This window comes from Ictalurus punctatus, chromosome 28 (genome assembly GCF_001660625.3).
Source record: "Ictalurus punctatus breed USDA103 chromosome 28, Coco_2.0, whole genome shotgun sequence".
In the NCBI taxonomy this organism is placed as follows: domain Eukaryota; kingdom Metazoa; phylum Chordata; class Actinopteri; order Siluriformes; family Ictaluridae; genus Ictalurus; species Ictalurus punctatus.
This window is the reverse complement of record NC_030443.2, coordinates 1416755-1429030: the sequence shown is the minus strand read 5'-3', so window position 1 is coordinate 1429030 and position 12276 is coordinate 1416755. Positions and strand designations below refer to the sequence as shown.

The window sequence follows — 12276 nt, the reverse complement described above, 5'->3', positions numbered from 1 at the left end:
AGCTGTTTGCGATGAACAGATCAAACAAAGCAGCTGAAATAGTTCGACACAACGAATGCTTCGAGTGGTTTCCCCAAATTCAACTGAAAACGAGACTTATAATGACTTCTCCAGTTTCAAAATGATTCGACCTATTCAGCATATTCAAATGAGGTAGATAAAAGAGAATGTATATTTAAGAAGAGCAACTACTGCACCATGATTCCTGTACTGAAGTTTGAAGACATGGAGTTAGATTTCCTTTAAGAATTGTCTTTATTGCATTTGTGTAACTTACAAACATAATTAGGACCTAAAAATCCAGGAAAACACAATTTATTAATATAATCATCAACATGTCTTATAATGTAGGGTAACCAAACATTTCCTGATGGAAGACCTTGGTGTAGTCTGTGGTTGAAACCTGCGAGATGATGGTGATAGAGTTAGTGGTGTTAGTTCATTTATCTTTCCTGAGAAACCCATTACAGTACAGTGTGCTTTAAGGGTTGGGTCGGACATCAGCGTACTTCTTGACCACCTGAGAGAAACGCACCACTTTCATGTAGCTGGGTTTCCCTTTCTTGTCATCCCACAGGTATTCAGGTGAGAGCACCTTGCTGGGCTTATTGTACAGGAAGTACTTGTTCAGGTGAGACTCCTCCTGCCATGCCGCTTCAATGTGATTGGCTCGGTCCACATCCAGCTGCATGCGGCACGTCTTCACCAGCTTGTGCACTTTGTCGAGGCGTCCTCCTATCACGGCCCCTCCGTAGTAGTAGTCTCCTTCTTGTAACGGTATGAAGGCCTGAGATTCAGGACGCCGCTCGTACGTGAACTGTTCCCGAGATTTTCCGAAAAACCAGGCATGCAGCACGCCGACAAGGTCGCCCAGAGACTCCGCCCCCCAGTGAGCGTAGAATTTGGAGTCGACGTCGAGACTGAATATGTAGTCTGCCTCGTCGGTGAGTTCCTTCTCGATGAGCTTCTCGATTCTCTCCATCCTGCGCAGTGAGATTTCCTGCCAGCGGTTCGAGGTTTCTGTTTTTATCACAGTCAACTGACGCCCTTCCCCCAGCGTTACTGCAGGAACCTCGTCCGGACGATCTGTAAACAGGTAATAATGCACTCGGTAGCCCACCATGAAGTGCTGCTCTGCAGATTCTAGGAAGTCCTTCAGGAAGCGTACGTACCTGCAGGAACATATTCAGTTAGTCATAAAAGGGATTCATTACCGAGGTTTTTGATGGAACTAAAGTGCTATTTGCCCTCTTCTGCATACTGACAGAAGGCCATGATTGATTAGTGCTACTGTGATTGACAGGGTAGAGACACGATGCTCCTCCCACCCAGAGAGCATGGCCAGTTTTGCTCCCTTGGCACCAGGACATGGATAGCTGTGGCATATTTGCAAACAGTTTTCTGTCGCACCACTTAGGAGCCCGTTTAGTGTCATCACTGTTAGAGCCTCGCTGGCAAACGTGTTTAAATTTTTGAACATTTTATCACACACCATTACCCACAATGCTTTGTGCATGTCAAATGTCAGGACTTACTTCCCCAGAGCGAAGACGGTGACTGCCACGGTGATGTTCTGTTGTTTGTAGATGTTGTCAATCACCGTCAAATCATATGTACCCTCCCACACAATTGGAGCTAACCACGGAGTCGTTGTGGGGACATCCGGCCGACTGACAACACACACACACACACACACACACACACACACACACACACACACACACACACACACACACACACACACTTTAGCTTTCACTTAATTTACAGTATATTGGTAGGTACGGACAGGTGACAAATTAAAGGAAAAAAGCTGAGGTCTGTTCTGTTGTTATGCGCACACGTTTACTCACCTATTACTCACACTGGGCTGAGCGCATGCAATCCTAGTAGGAAAGTAGTGAAGTAAATACTATTATTATTATTATTATTATTATTATTATTATTATTATTCCTTTATACCACAGCAATGTTGAATTGTCGAATAAGAGGAATAAAACATGAGGTTTATTGTAAAATGATCCACTTCAGGGTGGTAACTCATGTTTTATTCCTTACGTAACGAATCGATTTTATTTCTATAACATGTTTAACAATAAAGCAGCTTTACTGAAATCTGGATGCAGTTTCGAGTCTTAATGAGCGAGCCTGAGGCGACCGTGGTGAAGGAAAATCTCTCTGAGGAAAATCATGAAAATCTTGAGATCGTCAGCAAGTGGGATTAACTCCAGCGTCAATCTTAATCGTAAAGACACATCGCTCTCAGTCAAAGGTGGAGGAAGTAGATCAGCGAGGTAATTCCAGAGAAGCCATACCAACCACAGCATCACAGTAACCAGCATGTCAAAGAAGAGGAGACGCACCTGTTCAGCTCCACAGAGAGAGAGGAGTGTGTGTGTGTGTGTGTGTGTGTGTGTGTGTGTGTGTGTGTGTGTGTGTGTGTGTGTGTGTGTGTGTGTGTGTGTGTGTTCTCACCCAGCAGGAAAGATTAGGTCTGTATTACCTTGCTTTTTTCTTCCCTGAAAGATGAGCAGGTACAGACTTATTGCTTGTGTATATACAAACTGACAAAGAGAGGAACACACACACACACTCACACACTCACACACAAACACACACACACACACACACACACACACACACACACACACACACACAAACACACACACACTCACACACACACACACACACACACACACACACACACACACACACACACACACACACACACACACACTTTAAAAACTTATGTATTGAAAATACATTGCAAAATGAATAAATGTTGTTTACATAGCAAGCTTTCTATTGTAATTGTAAATAATATAATATTATTTAACGAGCAAATCTCTTTTTTTGAACAAGGTATTAGTGGTATACAAGTGTTTATTTTATTTTATTTTATTTATTTATTGTAAAGTATTTATGCTTGGAAGATTTAATGGCATTGAAAATGAAAGATATACATTTTAGGGTTTACAAATTGTTACAGTAAAAATAATAGGATTTAAAAAATGTCTTTATTTGTTACTATTTTTAGTATTTTGATGTTTTGGAAACCCCATGTTTTAAAAAAGATCCTTGTCAAAAGTAGACAAATAAGTATTTGGACAATTGAAGATGATTCTGTTTGTCACAGTTAATCCACAGTTAATGTCATGAACTAGATCGTGTGGTTACTCTGATCGAGGCACCAAAGGAATTGACTGCATACATTCATGGGGGGTGTATAAGGGTATAAATTACCCCCTTATAAATAAACCACTCGTCAGCCTTAAGAATAAGAAAGGAAGAGTGAAAAGGCGCAATAGAACATCGAATTGAACTTGGATGGACCTGATGGTGAAGTCGGTGAGTGACGATAAGTTTAATTGTGCTTGTTAATAAGAATAATACAGAGCGTTTCTTTGTATCTTCACCTTTCTGACAGTACAAAGATGGGTAAAACTTATAAAACTGTTTGGGTGAAATGGTGGGTAAAACAGACCACTGCATAAATGGAATGATATCTGAAGGTGTGCTGTGGAATCTTTCACCAAGACGTTAGGAGCAGATACTTTAAGTTCTGTAAGTTGCGAGGTCGGGCCTCTGTGGATCGGACTTGTTTGTCCAGGACGTCCCACAGACGCTGGATCGGATTGAGATCTGGGGAATTCGGAGGCTGAGTCAACACCTTGAGCTCTTTGTCATGTTCCTCAAACCGTTCCTGAACAATTTTTGGAGTGTCTCTGGGAGCATTATCCCACTGTCATTAGGGAATACTGTTATGATGAAGGGGTGTACTCGGTCTGGAACGGTGTTTAAGTAGGCGGTATGTGTCGAGGTAACATCCACATGAAGGCCAGGACACGAGATTTCCCAGCAGAACATCACCCAGAGCATCACACTGTCTCCGCCGGCTCGCCTTCTTCCCATAGTTCATCCTGGTGCCATGTCTTCTCCAGGTAACCGACACACACACACGCACACACCCGACCTCCAACATGATGCAAAAGAAATCGTGATTCATCAGACCAGCCCACTTTCTTCCACTGCACAGGGGGTCAGCATGGGCATGTGGCAGCTACGCAGCTCCATACACAGCAAGCTGTGATGCACTGTGTGTTCTGACTCCTTCCTATCAGAACCAGCATGAACATTTTCAGCACGTTGTGCGACAGTAGTATGCTTCTCTGGGATCGGACCGGACGAACTAGCCTCCGCTCCACACACACATCAACGATCCTGATAGTGAATCCAGTGAACCTTTCTGATCGTTCTGGAATGTACTTAACCCAAGAACCCAAGTAAATCTGATATTAGATATTATTAGATGGCTACTTTTGTCAACTGTAAATAACGTGTTCCTGATTTGGGAAACACATTGTTTTTTACTAATGTTGCTTACTCGGTCCCATATTATTTTTTAATAATCTGAATGAATAAATGAATAAATACAGTTGCAATCAAAATGATTCAACCCCCAGTGCAAATCAGGTTTATTGTCAAAACTGACAGACTTTCAGCTGTTTGCGATGAACAGATCAAACAAAGCAGCTGAAATAGTTCGACACAACGAATGCTTCGAGTGGTTTCCCCAAATTCAACTGAAAACGAGACTTATAATGACTTCTCCAGTTTCAAAATGATTCGACCTATTCAGCATATTCAAATGAGGTAGAAAAAAGAGAATGTATATTTAAGAAGAGCAACTACTGCACCATGATTCCTGTACTGAAGTTTGAAGACATGGAGTTAGATTTCCTTTAAGAATTGTCTTTATTGCATTTGTGTAACTTACAAACATAATTAGGACCTAAAAATCCAGGAAAACACAATTTATTAATATAATCATCAACATGTCTTATAATGTAGGGTAACCAAACATTTCCTGATGGAAGACCTTGGTGTAGTCTGTGGTTGAAACCTGCGAGATGATGGTGATAGAGTTAGTGGTGTTAGTTCATTTATCTTTCCTGAGAAACCCATTACAGTACAGTGTGCTTTAAGGGTTGGGTCGGACATCAGCGTACTTCTTGACCACCTGAGAGAAACGCACCACTTTCATGTAGCTGGGTTTCCCTTTCTTGTCATCCCACAGGTATTCAGGTGAGAGCACCTTGCTGGGCTTATTGTACAGGAAGTACTTGTTCAGGTGAGACTCCTCCTGCCATGCCGCTTCAATGTGATTGGCTCGGTCCACATCCAGCTGCATGCGGCACGTCTTCACCAGCTTGTGCACTTTGTCGAGGCGTCCTCCTATCACGGCCCCTCCGTAGTAGTAGTCTCCTTCTTGTAACGGTATGAAGGCCTGAGATTCAGGACGCCGCTCGTACGTGAACTGTTCCCGAGATTTTCCGAAAAACCAGGCATGCAGCACGCCGACAAGGTCGCCCAGAGACTCCGCCCCCCAGTGAGCGTAGAATTTGGAGTCGACGTCGAGACTGAATATGTAGTCTGCCTCGTCGGTGAGTTCCTTCTCGATGAGCTTCTCGATTCTCTCCATCCTGCGCAGTGAGATTTCCTGCCAGCGGTTCGAGGTTTCTGTTTTTATCACAGTCAACTGACGCCCTTCCCCCAGCGTTACTGCAGGAACCTCGTCCGGACGATCTGTAAACAGGTAATAATGCACTCGGTAGCCCACCATGAAGTGCTGCTCTGCAGATTCTAGGAAGTCCTTCAGGAAGCGTACGTACCTGCAGGAACATATTCAGTTAGTCATAAAAGGGATTCATTACCGAGGTTTTTGATGGAACTAAAGTGCTATTTGCCCTCTTCTGCATACTGACAGAAGGCCATGATTGATTAGTGCTACTGTGATTGACAGGGTAGAGACACGATGCTCCTCCCACCCAGAGAGCATGGCCAGTTTTGCTCCCTTGGCACCAGGACATGGATAGCTGTGGCATATTTGCAAACAGTTTTCTGTCGCACCACTTAGGAGCCCGTTTAGTGTCATCACCGTTAGAGCCTCGCTGGCAAACGTGTTTAAATTTTTGAACATTTTATCACACACCATTACCCACAATGCTTTGTGCATGTCAAATGTCAGGACTTACTTCCCCAGAGCGAAGACGGTGACTGCCACGGTGATGTTCTGTTGTTTGTAGATGTTGTCAATCACCGTCAAATCATATGTACCCTCCCACACAATTGGAGCTAACCACGGAGTCGTTGTGGAGACATCCGGCCGACTGACAACACACACACACACACACACACACACACACACACACACACACACACACACACACACACACACGCACTTTAGCTTTCACTTAATTTACAGTATATTGGTAGGTACGGACAGGTGACAAATTAAAGGAAAAAAGCTGAGGTCTGTTCTGTTGTTATGCGCACACGTTTACTCACCTATTACTCACACTGGGCTGAGCGCATGCAATCCTAGTAGGAAAGTAGTGAAGTAAATACTATTATTATTATTATTATTATTATTATTATTATTATTCCTTTATACCACAGCAATGTTGAATTGTCGAATAAGAGGAATAAAACATGAGGTTTATTGTAAAATGATCCACTTCAGGGTGGTAACTCGTGTTTTATTCCTTACGTAACGAATCGATTTTATTTCTATAGCACGTTTAACAATAAAGCAGCTTTACTGAAATCTGGATGCAGTTTCGAGTCTTAATGAGCGAGCCTGAGGCGACCGTGGTGAAGGAAAATCTCTCTGAGGAAAATCATGAAAATCTTGAGATCGTCAGCAAGTGGGATTAACTCCAGCGTCAATCTTAATCGTAAAGACACATCGCTCTCAGTCAAAGGTGGAGGAAGTAGATCAGCGAGGTAATTCCAGAGAAGCCATACCAACCACAGCATCACAGTAACCAGCATGTCAAAGAAGAGGAGACGCACCTGTTCAGCTCGACAGAATGAGAGGAATGTGTGTGTGTGTGTGTGTGTGTGTGTGTGTGTGTGTGTGTGTGTGTGTGTGTTCTCACCCTGTAGGAAAGATTAGGTCTGTATTACCATGTTTTTTTTCTTCCCTGAAAGATGAATAGACCAACAGTTGTTACCCATTCCTGTGTGAAAATCCTGTAACAAACCGGTTAAATTGTAAAACTAATAACCGCGGGGAATATAAACCTGAGCGGCTGCACCGTATAGACGTATAACGATAAAGGTAAACGTGTTTATAAGAGTTTGGGTACTCACACAGTCAGTCTGCACTCCCACACACCTCTGCAACACACAACATCACACGTGGGTCATCACACACTGATTATAAATTCATTCGTACACCTTGACCCTCATCCAGGTCAAGGTCACAGGGCAGAACGCATAAACGTCCGTACTCTCATTCACACGTAGGGGCAGTTCAGCATTGCCGAAACACAGATGGGTTTAAAGTAGATTAAGGTCATGGAGGTGCTCTTAATGCGTTTGTGAAAGTTTACTGCAGTTGCCATGTTTCAAAAGGTAGAAGCATTATATCTCATTTAGAGTACAATTAAGGAGTACAGACCTGGAAACAGCTGATTTCAAGAAATTAAAGCTACACACACACACACACACACACACACACACACACACACACACACACACACACACACGGCTGCTCACACTCACCTGTGTGGGTGAGTGTGAGTGAGTGTGTATTTCTCACCTGAACCAGGAGGATGTGTAGCTGAAGTAAATGAGTCTGATGAAGAAAACACGCACACACACACACACACACACAAGAAAATATTTCTTTAAATAAAAAGGTTTCTCGTTGTTATCTATCACAAAAATGTCAAAACGAACAATTGAATGAGATAAGATAATAAGAGCCATGAGATTTATTGATTTATTTTACCAGTACCAAACCTACAGTATATAACACGCAAAGTTTGTAGTTTTATAGATATATGTTTCCAGAGTCTAATATTAATCACATCTATTAGTATGTATTAATAGGTTATAAATATAATTATGATATGATAATGCAGTCATAGTAATCAGAAAAGCCATATTTAAAAATATAACTATATCTAAAGGTATTTCCATAATTCTGGCGATAATAATGACAGTGATGACAATGCTGGCAACAGTGATAATGTCAGATCTCAGCAAACCAGTGACTCCGTTTCCCAGGATGCACCACGAACGACAAACATGGCCGAAGAGGACTACACTTCCTACACACGCACACATTCACCTTCTCCGGAGTTCACACACCCCTGTTGCCAATCTCACACACACTCACTCCACAGTATATAGAGCAGGGGTGGGCAATCTTATCCGGAAAGGGCCGGTGTGGGTGCAGGTTTTCATTCCAACCAAGCAGGAGGCACACCTGATTCCACCTGTTTAATCAGTTAATATTGGCATTAAATAGATTCAGGTGTGGCATCTGCTTGATTGGAATGAAAACCTGCACCCACCCGGCCCTTTCCGGAAAAGATTGCCCACCCTGATATAGAGACTGTTTCAACACAATGGCTTTGCGAGTTATTATGCTCAGTTGCTATAGTCACAGTGGTGTCCCAAGCCTTTATTCCTAGCTTTATGTTTCATGGTTTTGATCTGGTTCTCTTCCTCGTTATTTGACTATTGCCTTGGTCTCTGCCACGTTTTTGACCACGTTATTGTTTTATGATTTGGATTTGTCTGCCTATATCTCCTTCAATAAAACTCTTTCTGCATGTGCACCCGTCCTCAACCTCCTTACGTGACCGATAATAATATTGAGGGTAATGAAATAGTCTTAATGATCATGATGATAATAACAGAGATGGTAATGATGACAATAGTGCTAGAACTAATAATAATATGAACAATATATAATATAGACATGTATATGCATATATACGGATAAAAACACAAATGTATCAATATTTTCAAATGTTTTTATCCTTTCCCCTTCTTTCTTATAGGTTTGTGGAGATATGATTGGGAGAGTGCGTGGGTCCGGTTCCAGGTGTTTGATTTAGATTAAAATGAATTAAAAATGGGTTCCAGATGTCATTAAATGTAAATATATTCTTCTTGTGGGTGAATGTTATTTTTTTCTAACGTGATGTATTCTGTAAGAAGGTTGACCCGCTGATTGATATGTATAGATATTTTTGATTTCCAGATTAACCGAATTATTTTCTTGGCGATATTTGGAGAGAGATGAGGAGTGGGTTTTTAGATTTGGTTGGAAGATTATCGACTTCTACGGCGTTACCGAGTAAACAAAGTGATGGTGATGGAGGGATCCTACAGCCCATGATAGTGGAAGGTTTATCAGCCACTACTATCCAATAGGAGTAAACTGGTCCATGTGGCATGGAAGTAATCGTCCGTGCTGCCCAAAGAGCATTGTGAACAGGTGTCTGTTTCGCTTAAACCCATTTTAAACTTTTTTTTGGGGGTGATGTGGGTCCTATGAATAATCATATACTGTATGAGTTATACATTTCAGTTGCTAGTCATAGAGAAAGTACTGTTACAGATTTCTTTCCAGAGTTCAGGGTTGGAGGAGACAGACAAATCATTTTCGCCTCTGATTATTGGTAGTGTTATAGTTGCATCAGTATTTGATATTAGTTCATAGAGTTTATAACAAAGTAATATTGAAAGTTTGGTGCAGCTAGGCCATCTTGTGATTTTGTCTTTTTTTAAACAAAAGATCAAAATGTTAAACAATGAAGACAATTTTTCCACAGCTCATATTAACCAAGGGTGCCAATATTAGTGGACACTGAAAGTTGTGACAGGATTCAATTTAACATGGGTGGTAACTAAGCAGACCTGAGTATTTAGCATCAAAAATACACTGGCGGTATGAAAAACAGAAAAACAGCCTCGCCTAACATCAGATCTCGCTCAGCCAGAGGGAAGGTAAGAAGATGACCGCTGCCCCCACAACATATTATTTTCCATATGTAATAACATTTTATTGTATCACGTTCTAACAGTTTTATCATCAGAATGAAGCCACTCGTGACAGAACTGCAGATTTTTTGTAGTAAACATCGACGATATCAGAAACAAACCAAAAAAATGATAAAAATGGATCGAATGGAAATCGCGTCACACACATCACAAAAATAAACTGAGAGAACTGTGGCTTGTATTCTACAAACTGAATACAAATCCATGAAAACAGTCCCTACTGGTGTGTTACAAACATGGCACTATATTATACTTATTTAATAGGCAGGGCACGCTGTTGTAGTCCTCTGGAATAAACCTTTAAAAAGTAACTGCCTAAAGTTTAAATATCAGCGCTCAGTGTAACAACAACACAACAACAACAACAAAAATAATAATAGTAATAATAAAAATAATAAAAATAATAATAACATACCCGAGGAGTGAACCGGCAATAATAAGGGAAAACAGATATAAATTCTGTAAAAAACGCATTTTGACGTTTCTCCTGACCTCCACGTACCAAAGACTGTCCTTCAGTACTTCTTCCGCTTGTGTGAGTGTGTGTGTGTGTGTGTGTGCGTGTGTGTGTGTGTGCGTGTGTGTGTGTGTGTACGTGTCTGTGTGTGTGTGCATGTGTGTGCGCGTTTGTGTGTGTGTGTGTGTGTGTACGTGTCTGTGTGTGTGTGTGTGCGTGTGTGCGTGTGTGCGCGTGTGTGTATGCATGTGGGTGTATGTGTGTTGTTGTAGACAGCCTCTGATTTGGAGTTCTCAACCTCCCATGGCGTTGTATCTCTTATCTCAACACTAAGCAAATTACACCCAGAAACCAAACTGTAACTCTTGGTGACTTCTTTGAATGAATGATGAATGAATGCCTTTTATTGTCACTATACATATGTACAATGAAATTAAGAGCCACTCCTTTTTGTTCTGTGCAAACATATACATTCAATACACAAGAAGAATAAACAGATAATACACAGATAAATAAACAAGATAAATAAACAAAATAAATAAACAAGATATACAATATATGCAAGATAGATATTGGGGTGGATGGGGGAGGTACTATGAAATGCACAGTTTTGAGACACGATATACATATGCTGTGGACTCAGTACATGTGTTTGTTTATCATGGTAATAGCTTTCGGGAAGAAACTATTCTTAAATCTACTAGTCCTTGTTTTGATGCACCTGTAACGTCTCCCTGAGGGCAACAGATTGAACAGATCAAAGCCAGGGTGAGAACTGTCCTTAATGATAGTTTTTCCTCTGCTGAGGCAACGGGAAGTGTAAATATCCATCAGGGAGGGGAGAGGGCAGCCAATGATCTTCTGTGCTGCTCTTACTACCCTCTGAAGCCTCTCCCTGTCTGCTGCGGTGCAGCTACCGTACCACACCGTGATACAGTATGTCAGCAGGCTCTCGACGGACGAGCGGTAGAAGATCAGCAGCAGATTGGAGTCCAGATTGTACTTCCTGAGCACCCTCAGGAAGTGTAGCCGCGTTTGAGCCTTCTTGATAACCGCTGTGATGTTGTCCGTCCAGGAGATGTTTGCAGAGATAAGGATGCCAAGAAACCGGACGGTGTGGACCTTCTCCACACACTCACCATTAATGAAGAGGGGGGCCAGTCAGTGTTGTGTTTTCTGAAGTCTACAATAAGTTCCTTGGTTTTCTTGGTGTTTAGAGTCAGATTGTTCTTTGAACACCAGGCTGCCAAGTTTAGGACTTCCTCTCTGTAGGCTGCCTCCTCTCCTTTTGAGATAAGTCCGACCACTGTGGTGTCGTCAGCAAACTTGATGATAAGATTATTGATGTAGACTGGTCTACAGTCATATGTGTGGAGACAGTACAGGAGGGGGCTCAACACACAGCCCTGTGGAGAACCTGTGCTCAACGTGCGTGTGGAGGAGAGGTGGGGTCCGAGTCTCACTGTCTGGGACCGGTTGGTGAGAAAGTCCTTTATCCAGGCACACGTGAGGCGGGGGAGGCCAAGGGTGACCAATTTGGTGACGAGAATGTCTGGAATTATTGTATTAAAAGCCGAACTGTAATCCACAAAAAGCATCCGTACGTAGCTCTGTTGCTGCTCTAGATGTCTCAACACGTAGTGGACAGCTACGGCGATAGCATCCTCTGTGGATCTGTTTGCACGATAAGCAAATTGAAAAGGATCGAAATCTGGGGGGAGGTAGTCCTTGATGTGCTGAAGAATCAATCTCTCAAAGCACTTCATGATAACTGGAGTGAGGGCTACAGGACGATAATCATTCAGGCTAGTGGTGGGCGACTTCTTTGGCACTGGAATGATTGTGGCTGATTTTAGGCAGGACGGGATGACTGCTTGGGCCAGGGAGAGATTGAAAATTCTGGTAAAGATGTGGGCAAGCTGGTGGGCACATGATCTGAGCACGTTACCAGGTACACC

The 12276-nt window shown here is 42.2% G+C and overlaps 2 protein-coding genes across 2 annotated transcripts; both read right to left on the bottom strand.

Annotated features, from left to right (window-relative positions):
- Positions 1 to 231: 231 nt before the first annotated feature.
- Positions 232 to 2202, bottom strand: LOC128629372 (globoside alpha-1,3-N-acetylgalactosaminyltransferase 1; the record flags this gene model as incomplete). The annotated part of the gene is made up of 4 exons (XM_053677226.1): positions 232 to 1172; positions 1536 to 1670; positions 1851 to 1883; positions 2108 to 2202. Coding segments are annotated over 4 exons (954 nt in total), but the record flags the coding sequence as incomplete, so codon positions are not given.
- A 2526-nt stretch (positions 2203 to 4728) lies between these two features.
- Positions 4729 to 10421, bottom strand: LOC128629371 (globoside alpha-1,3-N-acetylgalactosaminyltransferase 1). Its single transcript, XM_053677225.1, has 7 exons — positions 10277 to 10421; positions 7604 to 7639; positions 7153 to 7179; positions 6939 to 6983; positions 6346 to 6378; positions 6033 to 6167; positions 4729 to 5669 (listed from the first exon to the last, which is right to left on the bottom strand). Exons 1-7 carry the CDS (start codon positions 10333 to 10335, stop codon positions 4979 to 4981), a joined length of 1026 nt encoding a protein of 341 aa, XP_053533200.1. The 5' UTR covers positions 10336 to 10421; the 3' UTR covers positions 4729 to 4978.
- Positions 10422 to 12276: the final 1855 nt, after the last annotated feature.

Bases quoted from the DNA above. Each gene is read 5' to 3' on its own strand.
- LOC128629371 (XM_053677225.1), bottom strand. From the start codon at position 10,335: ATGCGTTTTTTACAGAATTTATATCTGTTTTCCCTTATTATTGCCGGT. The intron at 7,640-10,276 runs GTATGTTATTAT...TTTCTTCATCAG, and splicing joins ATTGCCGGTTCACTCCTCGG to ACTCATTTACTTCAGCTACA. The intron at 6,379-6,938 runs GTGAGAACACAC...CTTTCCTACTAG, and splicing joins GACCTAATCTTTCCTACAGG to GATTGCATGCGCTCAGCCCA.